Raw genomic sequence first — 23,160 nt, forward strand, 5'->3', positions numbered from 1 at the left:
CGGGATTGGCTTTACTCACCGCCATCGCCCATAGCGCCGCCTGGCCGGAAAGTAGGCTCATTACGAAAGCGACCTTGGCGCCATCAGTCGGGAAGGTGTGCGGCTGTTGATCTAGAACCAGGCTGCACTGATGAAGGAATTGGTCGCAACCCCCAATTTGGCCAGCGTAGCGGGGAGGATGGGGAATATTGGGTTCCCGAGCTACAGCATTGCCAGCTGATTGGAACGCGGAGACGACAGGTGACGCCACGGCTGCACGCAAGTCCTCTGCTGCCGTGGATTCCGGCCTCTGCTCCACCTTCAAGGTGAGCGACCCGATCTGGGCGGTCAGCGTCGACAGTGCCCCCTTCAGCTCGCGGAAATATAGTTCGTGCTGTCCGAGTAAGCGCCCATGGCTGGCCATGGCCTGGCACAGGCTGTTGGGATCTGCGGGGTCCATAACTGGTCGGGATATTCTGTCACGGCTTGAGAAAGGAGGACCCAGATGCAGAGAGGAAGGCGAGCCAGGGCAGGGATGCGGATAACTTAGATTTAATAATAGTAATAAATGAAAACACAAAATCACGCACACAGGCGGACAAAAGGAAACACAAACTCACGCACACAGGCGGACAAAAGGAAACACAAACTCACGCACACAGGCGGATAGCAAACAAACACAAAAGCATGCACAGTGGCAGCAAAAAGGTAAGTCATGGAGATCAGCAGCTGGTTCTCGGATAAGCGTTTACCAGTCGGGTCAAGTGAGTAGTGTCACAGAGGAATATCCCGACACTCCTTGCTGTTTCTCTCAGGCTTTTAACTTGGCCTGATGAGCTAACGGGTTACAGGTGAGTGTGGTGGGCTCCGCCCACCAGCTGTCTCCCCAGCAACTGCAACTGAAACAGCACAGCTGATACTAATCATGACAATAACTACATGCATTAAAGTAAAGCATTTAATAAATGTCTATTTACAAATGACATTCTGAATATTTGTTCATGTCAAAATATTGGGATCATGTTCTTTCCCATTTTAAATTATGCAAGTAAATAACTGATTAGCAAAAGAGGAGGATGAGAGCGCGCAGTTGATCAAAAAAGGTTGAAGACGTCCTCATAACATTAAATGTCGAAAGAATTAACACATAGGTGCTCTTCAAGTTTGGCGGGCAAAAAATGTTATTAAAAAGGCCTTTTTAATTAAGTGATTAATCGTAATTAATAAAAATTCTAAAATGTGATTAATCTCTAAAACTAATACAGTGATACCTCGGCTGACGAACGCTTCAGCTCACGAACTTTTCGCCTCACGAACATTAAATTCGCGAGCATATAGTCTCAGCTGACGAACTAGTTTTCGGCGGACGAACCAAATCACGCGACACGAGAAATCACGAGAAGCTGACGCACGCTTACGGCGTCCCAGTTCGTCACCCCCTTTCTTTGAGTGCGGACGTGGTTTGTGTTTGGTAGACATTTTGGACCATTTTGGAGTGTACTTTTGCTATCATGGGACCGAAAAAGACCCCACCACAGGCTAGTGGTAAGCCTAAGAAGACATTAAAGAAAATTACGGTCGAGCAGAAGAAGGAGATAATCGAAAAACACGAACGAGGTGTGCGTTTGTGTGACTTAGCGTCCCAGTACCAGTACGCTAAGTCGAGGAGGAGGAGGAGATGGCTGCAGCATCAAGTGAGAGCATCAAGACCATGTTGACTAAGTGGAGTGATGTGCAGGCTTTTATCGAACAGTACCATTCAGAAAAGACTGTGGCTATGAGAATCATCAACATGATGAATGATAATGTGATGCCTCAATTTCGTAAGACCTTACAACTCAGAAAGCAACAGGTGTCAATTAAGAGGTTTTTAGTCAGCACAAAGGATAAAGAGTCTCCTAAGAAGCAAAGAAGAGAAGCCACACCGGAGGTTGAGTTGCCTACAGTCCTTATGGAAGGTGACGCTCCTTCCAAACAGTAACTCCCTCCCTCCTCCTCCCACTCCATTCCATCAAGCCATCAACTACTGTACCATCACAAAGGCAAATAAAACGACTTTATTATACAGTACAGTGTATTTCTTTAATTACAATACAATAGCACATTTATTATACATAAAATAAGGTATATTTTGTGTAGTTTTAAGGCTTATTTAGTAGAAAATTATGTTTTATGGGGACCTGGGAACGGATTATTCTCATTTTAATGGTTTCCTATGGGAAATAAATGTTTGGAAGACAAACTTTTCGCCTCACACACACTTCCTGGGAACCAATTAAGTTCGTGAGCTGAGGTATCACTGTACATGTTAAAAAAGTCATGAGCGTCTTTACACACATCACAAGAAAGGCATCACCTCGCCATTTGCCAGCAGTCATAATACGCTATTAATGCAAACCCTACAATAAAAACATTGAAAATATTTATCTGTCATTGTCCTCTATTAAACAATACCTTAGTTCTACTGCTTTGGTCTTAAATTCCTGTGTAATTTGTCTTGTTTTCCTCACGGAGAGGTGCGATGAGAAATCAACTTGTGTTAGTTCCGAGAGGTTGTTTCTGTGCGTGCACCTTTTGGCAAAAAGGCTGTCAGTAAAGCAGCATTGACAACGCGCATGCGGATAATTGTCTTAATTGGCTTGTTGTCCGGTAAATAGTCAGTGGTTGAGAAGAGGGCCGGCAAACGCCGGATTTTTACCCGTGATGGGAACAATCGCCAGTGGGGTAAATTTGTGAAAATCCTCGGTGTCCTGGAGGTCTTTCGGCGACCGTATCTCCAAAACCTTACGTCCTACCGGGGACATACGGGCATCCCCGTTTTTGTCTTTACGAGACTTTTCCAACGGTAAGCGGTTACCGCTCGCTACTGCCATTTGCCAATATCTAACATCAAATTGACCTTAATTCGGTCAGTTTATCAACAAATGCACACCACTGTAGGCTTATTTTTGCATCACGGCTGCTTAGTAAGTAAAATCCTTTTCAAAGAAAAAACCCAAACAGCATATGTATAAGGCTGCATTTTATAATTTGATCTGAAATTTGATAGACACTGAACTGAACTGTTTTTTTTAAATCGACCTCAGAGAAGAGCAATAAAGTGAACAAGGGATCAAAGAAACCAACCCAAGCCATATGCAATAAGTTATAGAAATCACAGATGAAAAAAAAAAATCGAAACATTTCGCTGCTCAGCTATTTCAAAAGATTTTGAATTGGACATACCTGTGAAAATGGCATTTGTCAGACCTTGAAGTTAAGACGCAACTATTTAGTTTGACAGACTATTCAGGAATTTGTTGCGCTTGCTCTGCCCTGGCAGGGGTCGACGGCTCCCCTCTTTGGTGGAGATTTTCATGCACGCCAGATCCACCACACCAGCATCTATCGAAACTCAGACACAATCTTCCTCAGGTCATTGAATTGGTGGAGGCTGATGTCTGTGGATCTCACTCCGCTTCGTCTGTCCTTCCTTCCTTTCCTCAGTCTCTCCTTTGGTCTCTTGAGGTCTCCCTGATTTGTTGGAATTTAGATGTTTCTGGGGTTGGTGAAGGACTCTGGTTGGTGGCCCGGTGGGTGGTGGGTGGTGTGTGGTCGGTGCTGGATTTCACTTTCTTTTCTTTGGTCCTTCCTTGGGTCTCCTGACGGCCTCACGACTCTGGCTGGAAGTGTTCGGTTTAGGTGAACGGTATGGGATTTTTTAATAGGTTTTAAGTGAACTAATGAATACACGCACGCACATACACAAACTCACCCACATAAAAAAAATAAAAAAAAATAAAGCAATGATGATGACATGTCAAATCGGTAAAATTATCGAATGAACAATACTGAGCTCTCCAGAAAAAAAAAAAGGACTTCTAGCAGACTGCATTTAAACAAAATCGTAACTTCATCCACTTACTTCACTTCAACCTTGACAGATATTGTGGCCTAGTGGTAGGGTGTCCGCCCTGAGACTGGGAGGGCGTGGGTTCAATTTCTGGCCGGGTCAGAACAAAGACTATGAAATTGGGACCCATTTGCCTCCCTGCTTGACACTCAGCATTAAAGTTTAGGATTGGGCGGTTAGATTAACAAATGATTCCCGAGCGTGGCCCCTGCTGCTGCTCACCACTCCCTTAGGGGATGGGTCAAATCTGGACAACGAATTTCACCCCACTTTGGTGGGTGTACTTACACTTATAATAATATCAGACTTTTTAAATTTCAAGTGGATTGGTTATTCTTTGTGACAAGTCTTTCTTTTCTGTGCATGTTTTTAAAGGTGCATTATACTTTATCTTTATTACTTTTAAGCAACCTGTTACATGTCTGAATATAAAGTATGCCATCATAAAAACAGTACCAAGCGATGTATTTTCTTGCCCATATCTTAGTGCTTTTTCATGTAGATGTATTGGCTAGGCTGAGCTCACTTATCAGGCCTTGGCATGGCTTTAAGAGCTAGTAGGAAGGAAGAAAGGAAAATCAGAATAAACTGTTATATAGTAAAGGTTATTATTTGCCATAATAAGGTTAAGTTAGAGAGTTGTCTTAATATGTAGCCTACATAGATTGACATAGGTTTTTTGCCCTCCATTTAAAATGCCATTACTTACAATGGCATTTTAAATATATGAACTCATTCACTGCCATTGACGGCTATTGACGTCAAAAATTCATTTGGACTTTAAGTTTAATTTCCCCCCCACTTTTGTTAACAATGAAAGTATGAAAACCTAGAAGAAAAAAAAATATTGTACATCTAGAACAGATATCAAATTTATAATTAATCGGGAGTTAACTATTGAAGTCATGCGATTAATTACAATTACAAATTTTAATCGCCTGATGCGATAAAAAAAAAGAAAAGATTATTAAAAATTAGGAGTGTCAGGCAATTAATTTTATATCTGTGCTTAAATTACAATTAAAAAATGGTATGTTTTCATACTCTTGTTACCAAAAGGGTAAAAAAAAGGTTAAACTAATAGAAATAGTTCAAATGAACATTTGACGTCTATAACCGTCAATGGCAGTGAATGAGTTAAGAAGCAATAAACAGTAATTAGTGCAACAGACCTGAGAAAATCTTAAAAAGGTCAACAAAAATGTCAATGTGGAAGATATAATTATGGAGGAAAGCCAAAAAGGAACAACATTCATAAATTAACTGCTGCGAAAAGTTGATTGTCATGCTTTTTGTGATGTAGTTAAATGCCTAATTACACACAAATTTAGACTCATTCGCTGGGAAGATTACTTCAACATTTATGCCTGCAGCAGCAACTTGACTGGCCAACAAGTACCTTCCATTCCAGAATCAAAGAATATGAGTCACAAGAGAAAAAAAAGTGGCAGATTTGAATACGCATGCTCTGGCAGCCGCATTAGCGATGATGTGAAGCTTACAAGCCAACATCCTCTGATTCACTGTTTTTATTAGCGTATTTATCCTCCTCATGTACTCATAATATAAAGTATGGGTCACACTCCACTTGCCAAGAAAGCACTCATGACGAGAGGAAGAAAAGTGAGAAAACAGAATTGGGATTTAAACCCAAGTGATGGTGCCTTTTGAAGCCGTAGATCTCTCTTAAGAGGAGATGAATGGACGAAGCAGTTTCAGAGCGGAATATTAAGCAAGCTGGTCCCTTCATTTGTTTGCTTAGTCCACTTCCCTCAAAACAGAACATTAATAGGCCGTTACACAATGCAGTGTGCCATGTATACTTATTATCCAAAAATAACTAGAGAGACTTTAGTTCTCCATGTAGCCCATCAAAGTTTTTTGCTTCTAACCTCAGAAAAACACTCAGTTCAAGACACATTTTGGATAAGGTTGGGAAAAACAATTTTCCAAATTTGCAACCACTAGAGGATAGGAATTGTGACATATTAGGTGTACCTATAAATAAAAAAAAAAAAAAAATTGTTTTTTTTTTTTTTGATTTTGACAAATGTGGTAGCAATTTCCTTTCATTCAAATTTTTATGCACCTCTTGTTAGCACAACTGCCTCTCACTGCTGAGGACGTGAGATCAACTCTGGGCTCCAGCCTTCCTGGGTGGAGTTTGCATGTTCTCCCTGTGCCTGTGCGGGTTTTATCCGGGTACTCCGGTTTCCTCCCACATTCCAAAGACACGCTTGGCAGGTTAATTGAACTCTCTATAGTTGTCCATAGCTGTGATGGTCAGTGCGAGTGGTTGTTTGTCTGTGTGTGCCCTGCGACTGGCTGGCAACCAGTTCAGGGTATCCCCCGCCTACTGCCTGAAGCCAGCAGGGATAGGCTCCAGCATCCCCCGCGACCCTTGTAAGGAATAAGTGGTTCAGGATATTGGATCATGGATGGATGGATTTCAGCCAATGTGTACAATTTAATCATGCTTTCTACTGTGCATTTCTGCCATTGGCGAGAAGATACAGAGGAAAGGTTATTTTGTTTGCTAGGGCTGTGCATCTCTCTGATAAAAAGACGATTTGATGTGTATCCCGATACATGAGGTGCCATAAGATTCAAGGCCGTCCTTGAATCTTATGGCACCTCATGTATCAGGATAGATGCACACCCCTCGTAAACAACTTATCGCAATTTAAAAGGGGAGTGATTCAATTCGTTTTGATTCAGATTCGATTTAATATGGTACGGCTCATTTTGAGAGCGTTTGATGCAGGGATTTTCTTGTTGTCATTTTACATTCATATAAACAAAGTTGTCAGTACTGTAAATGCTCCCTTCAAATAGAGATCTCTTCAATTAAAGACTATTTGATGCGTATCTCGACATATTTGTAAGTGGGATGAGTCGATTCGATGTGAGGCACTCGCATATTTTGAACCAAAACAGATTTTCAGACTAAACATTTTTATCGTTATTTACCCATCTGCTAATTATGAAATGAAGCACCATTTTGTATTGTACATTTATACATATGGCAAAACTGACAGAAGAGAAAGTAGCGTGTTGCCTCTTTTCACTGGTTTGGACGTAAAGTTGGTAGTTTGTTGATATGGATTTGTTAAAACAGAAAGTCCTTGAATTCCTTATAATAAGAGAGAGGAGGCTAAAAAACGGAAATGAGTTTATCCGATGCTAATTGCATTGCAGGATCTGGAGGAAATTAGGCACATCTGAGAGCTACTGTACATCTTCATGAAGAACACTTGGAGGTGTACTTCAGGTTGACAGCCCGTTAAAAAGGCTTGGCCCAAGCCTCAGGAGTTGAAATTTATCAAGCATTGGATTGTTCTCCCACAAATACAAATATTGTACATGTAACTCAATTTCCTCTGCCATGCTGTTATTACTGTACAACTCTGCCAATCTCTCTTGCTGCTGCCACCATCTGTTTTATTAGATGTGGCAAGATGACGTTACAGCGTTACGTGCCTGAATTGAACGTTTTTCAATTTTGCATGCACCCACCTTGTGGCAGTACATACACAATTAAATGGTCGAATGGCGTGTTGTGCTAAGCGCAGAGTGAAAGGGGACTATTACAGAAAACACTGCATGTCTATTCAATCTTAAAGGACCCCTTTTCCAAATTTAGAGGACCCCGTAGCTGTTTCAGATGCCTTTATGGACTTTTCAACTGTTTACACTCATTAGCCTTCGATGTTATGGTGGTCTATGTACAAAACAATTGCATCAAAATAAAGTATGCATACGTAGGAAGGATGGATGTTAGAGATTAACAAATGAACCCAACATTATCCATCAACAGTTTTTTTTAATGGTTTCCACAAAGGGGTGGGAATCTTTAAATGTCTCACGATTCGATTCGTTTTCTGGGTGTGTGATTCGATTCAGAATCAATTTTTGATTAAAAACGATTTTTGATTGACAATGATTTGATTGACAATGATTTTTGCTTTAATTTATAGATGTTCAAGGAATCGTAATGATCTACTCCAGTCTGACTCGCTAATGCTAATTAGTGCTCTACTCGCGGCACTTTTATCACCCAAAAGAACGGCTCCACACTGCAAAAAAACAGCATCTATTAGAATAACTTGATTGTGACTTTTTCCTTCTACTCTCTATTGTGGCTACAACTTAACAGTGTATCAGACCGCGTGGAACCACACTGCCCCTAAGTGGCCAAATCGGATACAACATGAACAGCGCTCCCCATAAAGGCACACACAAACAAAGGGAAGACAGTATAAAATAATTTAAATAAAACGGATTTTGGGACATTTAAAATCGATTCTGAATTGTACTAAATGAGAATCGCGATTCTTATGAGAATCTATTTTTTGGCACACCCCTAGTTGCACATACGTAAAAACTAAGAGACTTAGACGAGGGCAAGACAAACACGCTGAATATATCATGTCTCTGTGCACAACCAAAGCAACGTACTGTGCCCTCATGATGCTCATCCAAATGACTTAGAGCGGGCTTTAGTTGGCTTTTGCGCAATTCCACATGCTGTGCTGTGACACGGGCGGAGGAAAGCCACTTAGCGGGTATCCTGCTGAATCCCCATCGGCTGACTATCAAACAAAGTTCTTTAAAAGAGGATGATTCCTGATGAAAGAAGTCATCGTGCATTCACTTTCTGTTGTTCTAATTCATTTTTAAATCAGTGACACTCACACGGGAAGACATCCTTTTAAGTTGTTTCTACTCTGCTTGAGACGACTGCTATTGACATTTTTCGTCATTGCTACCCAATTGTTACATTTGAAAAAATAAATATGCCTGCAATATATTCACATTTTGATACAAAATGATGCCTTGGTGAGATGCTAATCTCTTCAGTGCTGTGTGAACATGAAGCGAAGCTCCTATTTGAAGATCAAATGATGCGATGCTTTTTCTGTAGGCTATAGAGGGCTGGTTGTGCAACTGTGTCAATCAGCCCTTGTTGCAAGCTATTGTTTCCTTTTGAGCCGCACCACAAGCGACAATTGGTGAGCCAAATTTGGCTTAAAAGTCACATCGACCTCACAAAGGGCAGCGTAGAAAGCCGTGACTGAATCTATCCATCAGCCATCATGCCAGGGAAAAGGAAGTCTTGAACGGGGGACTTGATGGCAGCCATTCAGAACTTGCTTGTTTTCAACCTGTTTTCACGCTGATGGAGCGTCAATCAATCACGCAAGTTCAGAATGCAAGATCCAGGCTCATGTCTTTTATTCTCCATTCAAAACCTGTTCCGGAGGTGAACAGTCTGCTCCTCTCTCTGCCTGTGTAGAGGAATGTAGACAGGAAGTAAATGGTGGTGCTCTCATGATAAGAATTCCACTTTATCCATTCAAGCATACCTCAACAGTGAAACCCTCTTTGACAGGATGGTGGGAATCAGAGGGATGCAGTATTCATAGCTCCCACTTCCAGGAGTGCAGTTAAACCCCAGCTATACTTAGAAGCGCCGAGTGTGATTTGAAATATGTGATTCCTGACAAATGCCCTCCTATTGTCGCCGCTGGGGGAGGCACCGTTGGAGCAATTGCTTTCTGTGACAAAACTATCTACCGCGCACACTCTGCAGTGAGCTCTAAGCTGTTAGCTTGGCATTGCTTGATGTTACAACCCGAAAGAGGCTTCTGAGAGGGTTTGACAGTGCAACTGCCTTGGTTAGTTGTTTGGACTCGGCAGGGTTTGTCCTTGCCATCAAATGAAAAAAGAATTGTTGTTGTTGCTTCACAGCTAATATTAATAGGTCAGATGGACTAAACAGGCAAGCTACCACCTGATGATGATGAGGAGGATGATGATGGTTGGACAGTAATTTGATAACTGAATAATAATGTGCAGAATGACCATTTTCTTGTTTCTCTCTATTTAATCTAATAAGGTACTTGAATGCACACTTTGCAAAGACTGTAACAATTACAAATAAATCTGTTTGCATGTTCAGTACAAATGTCAGATTTATTCAGACCCGCAATTTTTTCTGCTAGGCATTATTATTCTTTTTTCTACTGATTGGGACTCTTTTGACTCAGACAACATGGATGGGGGGGTATCTCATGTTTTGTTGTTGTTGTTGTTGTAGTGGACGTCAGGATAGCATGGCTGTAACGTGTTGTAAACTTCCCAAGCTCATATGTAACATTTTTAACATGAACATTATCACATCAACTTTTTGTGATTGTGTGATTGGTCAGCTAGGATCCAATCATGGATCCAAATTAGGCGTTTTTATTGGTTTAGACACGCAAATATGTCATATCCACTTCAATCCTCTATGGGTCCCAAGGGGCTAAAAAAAAAGACTCAGAAAAAAAGTCACAGTGTGCAGAATTTTTCGATTTTCCAATGATCATCCATTTTAAAAAGCCACTATAAATTTCAACAATATGTTGAAAATAAGTTTTATATTAATGTCAATTTTTAAACACATAATCGTAGGTCTAGTAATTGCTAATGAAATCCCCTTGCCTGACATGTTTCGCAGCCATTTTTTTCTACTACAGATACCCAAAGGAGACACCATAGTGAGCGTGCTTCAAAATGAACACGCTTCGAATGACAAACATTTCTACACACTTTCCCTTTAATTATTGTCAACAGGTTCCAGGTTAACAGGTTAAGACTTTCTTAATTTTAATTGTTTATAATTATATGATTGCTGGGAACAGTACATGAAAATGTCAATACAGCAATTTGTTGACTGCGTTAAGATAAACATTTATTAATTAGACCAGTGGTGTCCAAACTATTGCTGGCCATTTTTTTAGCGCCCGCGGCATATGCAAAAAATAACTCGACATAGCTTGCAATGCTATTTAAAAAAACAAACAAAACGGTTGGGTTGCACAGTGGATGTTCGGACAGGCATGCCGCCATGATTTTTTTCCTCTACTGGGACTATGGAATTGTGGGTAGGGGAGCTACCTGCAAAATTAATCGATTTTCTTTATATCACTTTCGTTATTCAGATGTTCTTGTTTTTTCAGTGAAAAGATGATAAACAGCACAAAAAAATTCAACAAAATTGGTAAACCTAAAAGAAATGACCACAGGGTAATGGCAACATATTTTACCTAATGTGCTGTCATGAAACTTTATTGAAACAAGTGGGGACGGGCGAAAGGAGGGGGGCAGACGGGTCGCCATGACGGGACTGTGCAGGGGGGGGGGGCAGACTGGTCGCCATGACAAGACTAGGTGAGAGGAGGCTAGGTCGCCATGACGGAACTGGGCGAGAGGAGGCTTGGTCGCCATAACTGGACTGAGCGAGATGAGACTGGCAGCCATGACTGGACAAATCGAGACGAGACTGGCTGCCATGACTGGACTGAGCGAGATGAGACTGGCAGCCATGACTGGACAAATCGAGACGAGACTGGCTGCCATGACTGGACTGAGCGAGAGGGGGCTGGCTTGACTGTGACTAGCAGAATGTGGGAAGCTTGACAGGAACGTGGGGAAGCTTGGCAGGATCGTGGAGAACTTAGCATGACGTGGAAAACTGTGCATGACTGACGTGGACGACTGGGTTAACTGTGACGATGACGATGAAGAAGAAGATGGCTTAGCAGTGAAGACAAGGAAGGCTAGGCAGTGACGAAAAAAACTTGCTTGACGGAGACTAAACTGAGACGAGACCTAACACAACGTCCACACCTGTCTTTGACAACACCACTTCGCCGACAACACACCACTTCGACACCTGACATAGACAATGATCCCACAGTGACTGGACAAACACAACAGACTAAATACACCAACACTAATGAGACACACCTGAGAAACACAATAGGAAGAGGGAACTGATTGGTCAAACACACTGGGAAGGGAACAGGCACACAGGTGGACCTAATAAGACATAACGAGACAGGGGGAACGCACAGGAACACAAGACAAACGCAACAAACACACCAAAATAAAACAAAACCCTAACCCATACAATACCGAAACGTGACAAGTGCAAATAAATAAAGACTCCCCTCGCACTTTCAGCAACCAAATTATCAGGTGCGCCGGGAGCGCGTAAAAGAAAATGTCCTCGGCCTGTCAAGTATGGCGCAGTGCAGTCCGCCAAATTCCCATACATGTTAAAGGAGGCGAAAGGAATCAAGATATGCACTCGCGCGAACATGTGCTATGAAAATCGAGCCAACAGACTTCTGGCCCAAGTGGTGCTATTCTTATTAATGAGTAGCAGCAATATGACTTTGTTATCGTTATTCTAAGCGTCAAGTTAGTACACATTTTTGCTTTAATATGTACATCTTGCAAACCGGTCTTCACTACTGCTGCTAAGATGCACACTAAGACGAAGCAACATCACTTCACGGAGACATCCCATGAATTTAATGCTGAATATTGAATGCAACAAATCAGCTTATTTATGAGCGGAATCCGATGATGTGCCTGACAACTAGAAATAAAGAGTCCGTATTTCCATATTGTACATATATAGCTGCTTGGGATGCTGTGGGACTTTGACAGTCTGATTTAAAAGAGTAAACATCACAGCGACTTGCAATTATCACTTGGTAACAGCCGCATTCATGACATTTTCCACTACTCAGCTGCTGACCTTGGCCTTTCAGGGAATTATTGAGATGTTTTTGTGTGGTACATCCTTGTAAAAACACACACACACATTGCATTTTTTCATCTTTCAATCTTGAAACATTATCCTGTCATGAATAAGAAATTGAGTAGGACCAGTCATAGATGCCCTCCACAATGCCTTTGTTGCATTAATTGTGTATATGTTGGGAGTGACATTTAGGTTTTTGCCTGTGAATAATTCAGATCTTACATATGTGCATATGGGCAGGAGACATGCTTTAAATGGTGTACTGTCGTACATAATTTGTGTGAGAAACAATAAACCTCTGCAACTCGGCATGTGGCCAACAATTCATTTCTCACAATGATTCTTTTTCCAATATACTTTGACGAGTGTCCCGTTCGGCATTTTCCCCATTAAATGAGTTGTCCACCCAGTTGGCCCCCGGGCTCCAACACTGACTGTTTGTTAATGGAATCTGCATTTTGCATGAAGAAAATGTTAATGGGTGAATAAGAATCAGCCGTATCTCTGGCTCTGGTGGAGCGAGTTAATGGACAGTGTCCCGAAGACGTGATAAGGTAATGGAGGTGTGGAGAGGTGGTGGGTTGTGTGTGGTGTGGCTTATTGAGATGGTATGGATGCAGACTTGCGAGTAGAGAGTTACAACGCATGTAATGAAACGCGCTGCCTTGAAACGTTCCATTGGTTTGAAGCACATTTTTAAGCTCTACGTCTTCTTCTTTCAATCTGGACTGACTGGCTCTGAGTCATATATTGATTTGAATGCATTTTTGATACCCGTATGTGATTTACCCACAGTGCTGTGTTGTCTTTAATGAACACCACGAGTGAGACGCTGATGTGGAGATGTGTCGCTCCTCTCCTTCTTCTCGACACCTCTATTGTTTCAAAACAATAGTCAGTGTGATGTGGGTAATTATTAAACTCATGTCACTTCAAACGGAAACTGTCATGGGCAAAGAAAGCAGAGAAATGTTGCATCCTATGTAGGTGGAAAATGGAAGAATGGCTGCATGTTTGGTAAGAAAAGAGGCTGCATTTTTTTTTTTTTAAACGTGCATGTGAATGTAAATAGCATGCAATGCAAAGAGCTACTGTACATTATGGGCAGGGTTGGGAGGGTTACTTTTAAAATGTAATCCATTACAGTTACAAGTTACCTGCTAAAAAATGTAGTTAGTAAAGTAATCCAAGTACCATAATATTAAAGTAATGAAACTGGATTACTTTTGGATTACTCTAATATTGAGAATGCTCATGAAGACAAAATAAAAATAAATATCACCACAATATATATTCTATACGATGTGCCCCTGCTATTTGCGGGTGATAGGGACCCCGGCAGCCTACAAAGAGCAAAAATCCTTGTGCAATTAAAAAGCATGTAGGCTATTGATTGATTGATTGATTGATTGAAGGCCATATGCTGTTTTCGAACTGTCACTGAAAGCAACCACAAACTTTCGCTCCGAGTAAGTTCCAGTGAATACCGGTCGCTATTTCCTCCTCCCGTCCGTGAAGCTTTTTCAAACTGCCCACGTGTGGAGGACACGACTAGTCAGTCTTTCGTTCCCACCTCCCCGACATGTAGCAACGGTCCCACTTGCGCGGGCGTGCACGCTCTCTCTCTCACTCTGTTCTTCTCTCTTTCTCTCGCTCTCTCTCGCCCTCTTTCACACTCTCTCTCATCGTAGAAATTGTAATCCCTCGAAGTAATCGCCATTTTTAATAAATGTACCTGTAATCTGATTACATGTTTTTTCCTTTAACTGTAATGGAATACAGTTACATTTTTTTTTTGCAATCTGATTACTTAACAGCGGTACATGTATTCCGTTACTCCCCAAGCCTGATTATGGGATAGAGGATCATATGATGTTTCCTAATGTTCTGAGCAAACTATCAATGCAATATTCATTTTCAAGCGTCCAACTTGAAGACATTATCTGAAGTTGTCACAATAGACCTTTGGATCCGTGTTGGATTTGTACATCTTTGTCCGATGGAGGCAGTTTGTCTCTGAGGGACCTTATTTCTAGATACATTATTTTTCCAGAATGTTTATCTAATAACAATTATTGTGAAAGTACCACAAAACTATTAAAATATCAGAAAAAATGCTGTTTACAATGGGGTCTCTGGGGGTACAATGCTGACCTTGTTCAAACATCTTTCAAGCATATTTCTGTTATATCTGTGAAATTTAATTGTCATCATCATAATGAGTGCAACTCTCCCATGTTCATCGTTTAACATCCAGACTGGAAGAGCTTCAAACTCCATTTTTTTCTGCAGCAGAACACAAAGAGGGAATCACTTTTGACTTGAAAATCAAAACAAAATAAAACAAGAGCGCCACAGTAGCTAATTGTTCTGTAGGGTTTCCTTGCAGCCGTCTGGCATGCGGAGGCTTGCTTGGTGGCTGGCAACTTGCCAAAGACATTCAAAATGTAGAATCACTCGCATCAAACTTTAATCATTTGGCAGAGCAGAGATTTATACTTTTCCTCACTTTAGAGGCCGTTCTGTGTTCGGTTAGAATAGCCTGCCGCTTTTTTTTTTCTTTCCAGAAAAAATGAAGTTATTCTCAATTGTAATTTCTTACTGCTGACCCCAAAGGAAACAACAAACCAAACAAGCGGACACATCATGTAAAACAAAAGTCGTATTATCAAGTTGTGTTGCTTTAAAACCAGCTAAAGCTAGAGTTACTGTGCCTCCCTGGATTTGGTACACAAGTCCTTGCCTCTGCAGACGGCTGATGTTTATCTGCACATAGTCCCCCCTGCCCCACCCGGGACTCGTGACCAAACAGCTGCTCAAACTGTCAGTGTGCATGCTGAGTTTCACCGAGTGAGGACAGCAATGGAGCGGCGGCAAAGAATTCATCGCTGCGATGTCCAGACACTTTTCTTGAGACTCCAAAAGGGCTATTTAGTATTCAAAACATTTTACCACGTGCTTTAATCACACTAATTTGAATAAAATGTGTGTTATATTTACAATGTGACACAATGAGAGAAATTACATTTTACAAGGGAAATATGTATTTCAAATGTATTTTTAATCTACTCTCCTCAAAGCAAGAACACATTGGGGAGTCTTTATTCCAACATTTGCTTTCAAGGCTCTTTAGAAAGATACATGGTTAATTGTGGCTAAAAGTCAGGTGGCCCTCCACCATTATTATGCAGACATTCCATTTGATTGTGTGAGGTGTTTAACAGCTTAGTTTGTCTTTTGAAACTCATTTCCAAAGAGAGCATTCCCAGGCACCCATCCTTCCCTCCTCCATCTGATGGAGGCTTTTCCTCTGAACAAGGTGTTTTCCAGCGAGTGCTCAGCCCTCATCCATTATGGATGCAGCGTTTTAGAGGGAAGATCTGTGGAGATTATATAAATATCTCCTTTTTGTTCCCAGCAGGATGGGAATTGTGTTAGTGTACAGGGCTTCTTTATTATGCCATGCCGATATAAAAGAAAGAGAAGTGATGCGGACGCTAGCAGACGTAAAAGCTGTCTAGAATTCATGCAAATTGCACAAAACCTCCTCATTAATAAGATGCTTGTGAATGTGCATAAAATTGAGGTAAACATCTTATTTTGAAGCAGCGTCATGAATACATTTCCTTTCCTATTGAAATAAGTGAAAAAGCTATGACAGCTGCAGGTGCTTGTGATCCCGAAAGAAATTGTGGTCTTTCAGGCTATGCCACAGTAGGAGACTGTGTTTACATATATAGGAGCAGCATGAAGCCTCACAGATACTCACGGGCCAAGATAGTCAAAAGATGATGAAGAAAATGAGGACTCAAAGACTCTCCTGCTGTGTGCAGATCAACCAGTCCAACCAGTATTGGTTTAGCACTGAGTATGAAGTCTCCACACAACTGATGAGACACAGGGCAGAAGAGGCCTTGTGAGAATAATTATGCAAAGAGCTGATGCATCATAATTTCAGGTCTATCCCACTCATCTGTTTGGCGCGTCTCTGATCTAGTTCGGGGTCACAAGAGGCTTGGACTCGATTGTAGCTCACTCAGAGTGGAAGGATAACTAATGACTAAATTGTCATACTGAATATGTTTACACCAGAGAAAATCAAATTATTGTCTGACTGAAACGGAATTTCCAAGATACATGTAAACACGTCTGACTGCAATTGTACCAAATAGACATTATGTTATTTTGGCTGTAGCTGTCATTAGGATTATTCAACATGTAAAAAAAAAAAATGGAACAGAGTTGAATAAGATGACCAGGACACGCTTCACATATTATCGCTTATGTTCAGATCTGGAAGAATAATGCATGGGCTAAAGTCAATAGGCCAGGAAAATCATGTTGAATTCTGTAAAATGTGGTGCTTTCTTCTTTTGTCCAACTCATTTGTAAGTCCAGTGAAGCGTACCACCTTGTAATTGACAGGTAATCAGTCCAGGAAGTGTGATGCTTTCACTTGAACTAAATACTAAATACTAGCGGTGTCAGGCGATTAAAAAAATAATCTAATTAACTACATGATTTCAAATCAATAAATCTAATTAATCAATTTTAACTCATTGAACACCAACCATTTTCATTGGAGCAACCCCCTTCAATACCAGCCGTTTTACTGGATTTTGACTGATCTTGCAAGGCCCGCAGAATATTGTGTTCTCGTGCTATATGAACAAACATAAACAGAAAGATTAGACTCCCTTCTTTCATCAGAAAAAAGTGTATTCCTATATTTTTCCGTCCTTTAGTTAGCGTTAGAATATAGCCAAGTTTTGTCGAAATTCCAATTCCTGAGAAAAAAACGCAAAAAAGAGCTTTTTGTAAAACAAACATTTCAAGCACAACTTGGACTTTAACACTATAATAATATAATATAATGTTTTTGTGCAATAAAACAACGTTGCAAAAAGTGCTTTTGATAACAAAATAACAGTCAATTGCATATAAAAATAAGCAATTGACTGGTCTAACTGCAGCTCTGCCGCAGCATTCAGTTGTCCAGGTGTCGACGTGACTGGCAAAACGAGCTGTTAACCCCGCGGATCATCGTTTAACGGTTGCTCGTTGCGTTTGCTCGACGAACGAAGCGTCATTCCTTGAGGTGCAGCAACTCGATTGCCGCCGTTATATGAGCCGATGAGGATGCTTTTTTTTTTTTTGCCAAAAAGCAATCCTGCAGGGTTAACTGTTTTGTTCTGCCAAACTCCATACAGGCCCAAAATGAGATTCTAACAGAGAACAATTTAGCTGTGACTCATTGCTAAGCACTGTTCCGCTCTGCAGATCGTGGGAAAAACATTTCCTATAATCTTAATTTAGTCAAGTGTTTCTTAACCTTTTGACGCATGTGCGACAGAAGATCCACAACAGCAGAGCAGAAAATGGAAGAATGCCGAGCAGCAGCAACAGCAAATCGGTTCTGCTCAAGGTACAAAGAAATAATTCATTGCGGGTCTGTGGAGGCGCTCAAGGAATGACTGCCATACAAAATATTATCTCCTGAGCAGATCGAGAATTTAAGGATGTTGAAAATAGATGTGGATTAAAAGATGAAGTGCATGGCCTTGCTTTACATGCTAGATGGCGGGTACAGCTTGTTTGACATGGGGAAGAATTTGGGGCGGATTCAAAATGAATTATTAAACCTTAACTCCGTGAAGGGCTAATGCTAGGAAAAATCCCTGCAAAAAACACATTTCCTTCAATTTCCCTTTATCCCTGAATGTTGCTAATACACTTTTCCTTTTACTCCACAGGCACTTTCTGTGCAGTCCACTGGGCCCTCTTGTGAATTTCTGCCCACCTGAAGGACAGCGAGAAAGCCAGAAGCTCTAAAGTGATTTCCCCACCAGCGCAGCATAAAGGCTAACGTACTCCCTTTTGTTTTTGTTCAAGCCGTCTAAGAATGCTCTTTGCAGTTTCAGTCTCAGCTCTCCTCCTGCACCATTGAGGTTGTGCACTTAGCAACAAAGGAGTAGAACCCAACAAAAGTGAACTGAGACAACTAGTGAAGTTGTGTCTCAGCTGGAAAGTGTGAGAAGACACACTTGAAGATGACTGTGGTCTGAAAGACTTTTGCATGTGCGTTTATGTGTGCTCACCTCTTTTACGGTCAGAGGGCCACAGGTGGATGCTGATTTAGCCCTTCAACATGAGCCTGCGAGGGGGCTTTGGCTGGTGCTGCTGGCTGTTGCTTCTTGCGTGTACTTTGGTCACCTCCGGGGCAGCCAAACCCAGAACGCCTGGCCACACACACCTCAACTCAATACGCATCGATGGGGACATATCACTGGGTGGGCTTTTCCCTGTGCATGCAAGAGGAAACGATGGCAAAGCCTGTGGCGAGCTCAAAAAGGAGAAAGGGATCCACAGGTTGGAGGCCATGCTGTTCGCTCTGGACCGCATCAATAATGACAACGAGCTGCTGCCGAACATCACTCTGGGCGCTCGCATCCTGGACACCTGCTCCCGCGACACTCATGCTCTGGAGCAGTCGCTGACATTTGTGCAGGCGCTGATCGAGAAGGACTCAACCGATGTCAAGTGTCTCAGCGGGGGGCCACCTATCATCACCAAGCCGGAGCGAGTGGTCGGCGTGATTGGCGCGTCTGCGAGCTCTGTGTCAATCATGGTGGCCAATATACTGCGTCTCTTCAAGGTCAGTCCATCACATCCCCGCTTCGGCACTATCTTCAAAATACTCTTATTCTCCAACCAGAACCAGTAGCACAGCAGCTTAAATCTCATTGACATTTTCTCATGGCCCTGTGATATATAGCGCACAAACTGTGTTACATACAATAGAACAGAATAAATCCATACTAAGTTACATTGCAGTCAGTGCTATGCAATGCTAATGTTTGTGATAGATAGCATTAATTAGGGGTGTCACGCAACTAAAATTTGAAATCGTAATTAATTGCATGACTTAGTTAATGGCAAATTTTATCTGTTCTATATGTACAATAAAATGTATATTAAAATCTTTTTCCCCCAAAATTTACATATAACTAACAGAAACATGGCTGCATTTTTTAGTCATTGAAAAAGTAATTCCAATCATTAAGAGTTAAAATAAAATAAAAAAGTGCTGTATTGTAAAAAACCCGAATGTGATATTGATTTGTGTTGAGGTCGTTTTCTGCCACTAGATGGCATAATTGCATTTGTAAGACATTGGTGACAGCTCAGTGCATTTTTGTTTATATTAAGAGCTATCTAATCTTTAACATGTAGTAACTTATGAAATTATGCACATTTTCAAAATTGGAAAATACAACTTGAATCTAGTCTTCACGAATATATGCATTATTATTAGATTAATTACTACAAAATTTTGACGTGGACGTGTCTGCTGCGTTGCGACTGGAATTCCCTCAGTACAGGCTTTCCAAGTCATTAATCGCGTGTTAAAAAAGATTGTGGCATTAAAGGAACTTTAAATAAACTCAAAATTAACGCACTAATTTTGACACCCCTAGTATTTATCCATTAGCTATACTTGTCAGGCAATGAAGATTAGTACAAGAGTTCCACCAAAAATTCTGCTCTTACAAACCTAGTAAAGGTCACTTTTGATTGATAAGTCAGATGGTTATTCCTTAAAAATGCTGTTGAGACTTTCAATGCAAGAATATCATAGCTGTCACTATTCTAATGCTTGTTGCATTGCAAATCTTTTGTCCTGATGTAACACACAATCTGATCTGTCTTGCTGTGCCGAGGAAGAAATGAGCTTTGGTGAGATAGGGTGCTTCGTTGTGATAATTTGACTGTTGCAAAAGTAAATGCACAGAGGTGCTGATCTCAACATGTGTCAAGATGAATGACACCATTAGATGACTACGACTGATAAGCATGTATTTTACCTCCCACATAGAACATGACAAATATCTCCATGACAACAATCAATATCAAAATTAATCTTTCTTTGACAGTCCCATTTTTTTTACTGGGCATGTTTCTGGTATATATTATCCCTGCCGAGGAGATGGCGTTTTTTCTTACAAGCTGGGTTTTTTTCTCCATTAAAAAAATGCAATGGAAGGAATTGATTTTTATTTTATTTTTTAAAGACAGTTGAGACACTACTTTAGGTCTCAACATTTGAATTTTCACTTAACAATGGTGCAGGTTTTTGTGTTTTGATCAGTAATGATCATGACTTTTTAATGTGAATTATGACCTGTATAAAATGTTTCATTGGCATATACAAAATTAAGCGGCTGTGCACAGAATACAGATACATTCAAGCTCAAAATGCTTGATAGTAAGTACACATCTGCCATCATTTTAAGTGACTGATTATCTCCAAATGAAGTAAATCAGTTCTGGTAGCATGTTCTTGAAATTTCCACAGCGAGCTACAGAGCACTTTAGGACCAATCAGTCAGGAAGGATGCAAATTAATTTGCAAGGCATTAGATATACCATGTGAGTTTGAGAAAATATTGCTGAAACCCACCAACATTGAGCCAAAGAAGACATGAAACTGTCCTGGGAGGCTGCAAAAGCTGACGTGACGTGACTGGCTGAGAGAGGTAGGGTGAGGAGATGGAAGCCCTGGTAACATTTGACAGACACTTATAAAATGACATCACCAGAAGAACACACACATGGGGCAAGTTCATAATTTGGGTCTGTTTTTCTTTTTAATTTTGGCAACAACGAAAACATTTAAGCTTTCGCGAGGCTGCTTGGCATACCCAAAGCATACTTCCGAATAAACAAAAATAATTTTAATACTTTTGGAAGGTCCCAGCCAAGTCAAGATGCTCCATGCTGATAGACTGACAGAGTGCTGTAATAAAATCAAAAGGTGCGTCAACAAAGTAATCGTGCAAAGGCCTACATATTTATGCAACCTTTAATTTACCCCATAAAAGATTCCAATTTGTTTTTCAATTTTATTGTTCACATCATAGATAATAACGCTGCTCTTGTTTTCATTTTTTACATCACAAAACCCTGACATTTTAACAAGGGTGTGAAGACTTTTTATATCCACTGCGTGCTGTTGTATAGAATGGCTCATTCAGAGGATGCTGTATATTTACTCTGGAAGTCTTAAAACAAGAGCAACTTTATTCCTCTCCCCTTTACTTAGAGGAGCGGGGTCATAGCAGAGGACTTATAACACCTCATATACTCTGTAGCAATTGTCCAACAGAGATTGATTTCATTGATGCCAGGAAGACCAACGCAGCTAGCCAGATTGCAGGGCGGGTTTATTTTCAGGGTTGTGATACGGCTTCACAAACTTAACTGTCAAGGCATTTTGTTGGAAGGATTTTGCCATGGTGTTGCTGCGTGTTCCAATTACTATGCCCGTAGTGGGAACAAACTACCTTAACTTTCATCTTCTAAAAGGTCACTGAACTGCACTGTGAGCACTGGCTGCACAAGACAGAGTGTTCTTGAGAACAATGGATTTGATAAGGGAAGATGCCAAACCACACAATGTAGGCTGATAGAGTTCAGGAATTATCACCCACTAACACATCAGTGCAAGTAGGCTTCATAAATGTGACGACCTGTGCAGTTATTTGCCCTGTAGATGACGGCAGCTCACATGATGGTAGCCGATTACATGCAAATTAGCGTACACTACTGAACTAGCAAATAGCAACAGAAGAAGGCTGCAAATGGCTCAAGTAAAGACCGCTACAGCCGGACACATTTTTGGATCAGATTTAGTTGCTGGACGTGATGCACAAAAGCCATGAAGTGGTGTAAAACAAAAAGAAATATGTGACAGTACTAACAACTGCTGCTGCATGTTATGATTGTTGTATCCAGCGATTATTTTTCTGTCTAACCACATTTGCATATGCATGTAAATGTGTGTTTGACAACAAATAGTGTACTGGGCTGCCAAACAGATGACAATTTTGAAATGTGTATGCATAAGTGCATTTTTATTTAAACAAGTCACAAAAGCGTGGCTCTGAGACTGTACAAACATACATTCACATGCATTCATTTTCCACTATCAAAATTTTAGTCACACCTGAACGTGATTCTGGAAAACATATCGCCACTGTGTGTCCGAATATGGTAAATGTAATATTTTTTTTCAAAAATCAGTACTATTGGTAATATTTTTTTTTGCCCATTGCTATCTGCCTTCTAACACTCGCACCCCCACCCCAGCGCCCTCCAACCACGCGGTCCGCCGATGGGCGGGAGCATGCGGGGCGTCTCAGCTCTCTGAAATGCATCGGACAACTGAGACAGACACACTACACACTCACACCCGTCGAAAGGAGCATGCAACCGAGGGGCACAAAGGCGGAAGCGCATGTACTGGGACGCGGCCCACACGGCGCCGGAAGTCCCGCCCATTGAAGACCCCATTGAAGCTGAATAACCTAAAAGATTTTTGTAAATACATTCCTGTGGTTGTCATTGATAGGATAAAACATTGCTTACATTCTTGCATTCTTGGTGTGTTAAGGCATTCACAAAAGTTTGATTTGGATTAGATTCGAAGACACTGCGAGATTTAAGATTTAGCTGCTGGGATTATGCACTAAGAAGCAAAAGCTTTAGTCTGAGGCGATTGCTGATCTTTTCCTACAAATCAGAGATGAGACACCTCTGAACAGTGTTTCTCTTGCGCCTTTATTTGTAAAGTTCAGCGACATGCAGTGAGGTTGATGGCTGGTGAGGCACTGACATTAGAGACAGAATA

At 41.1% G+C, this 23,160-nt stretch overlaps 1 protein-coding gene across 2 annotated transcripts in view; it reads left to right on the top strand.

Moving 5' to 3' along the window:
* LOC144037723 (metabotropic glutamate receptor 4-like) overlaps positions 1-23,160 on the top strand; it is a 191,266-nt gene that overhangs the window by 49,897 nt on the left and 118,209 nt on the right. For both annotated transcript variants that reach the window (XM_077549467.1, XM_077549457.1), the window contains exon 2: positions 18,224-19,125. In XM_077549467.1, the coding sequence (XP_077405593.1) occupies positions 18,619-19,125 (507 nt within the window). In that variant the 5' untranslated portion in view covers positions 18,224-18,618. The remainder of the gene's footprint in view (positions 1-18,223; positions 19,126-23,160) is intronic.

This window comes from Vanacampus margaritifer, chromosome 1, assembly GCF_051991255.1.
Source record: "Vanacampus margaritifer isolate UIUO_Vmar chromosome 1, RoL_Vmar_1.0, whole genome shotgun sequence".
Lineage (NCBI taxonomy): Eukaryota > Metazoa > Chordata > Actinopteri > Syngnathiformes > Syngnathidae > Vanacampus > Vanacampus margaritifer.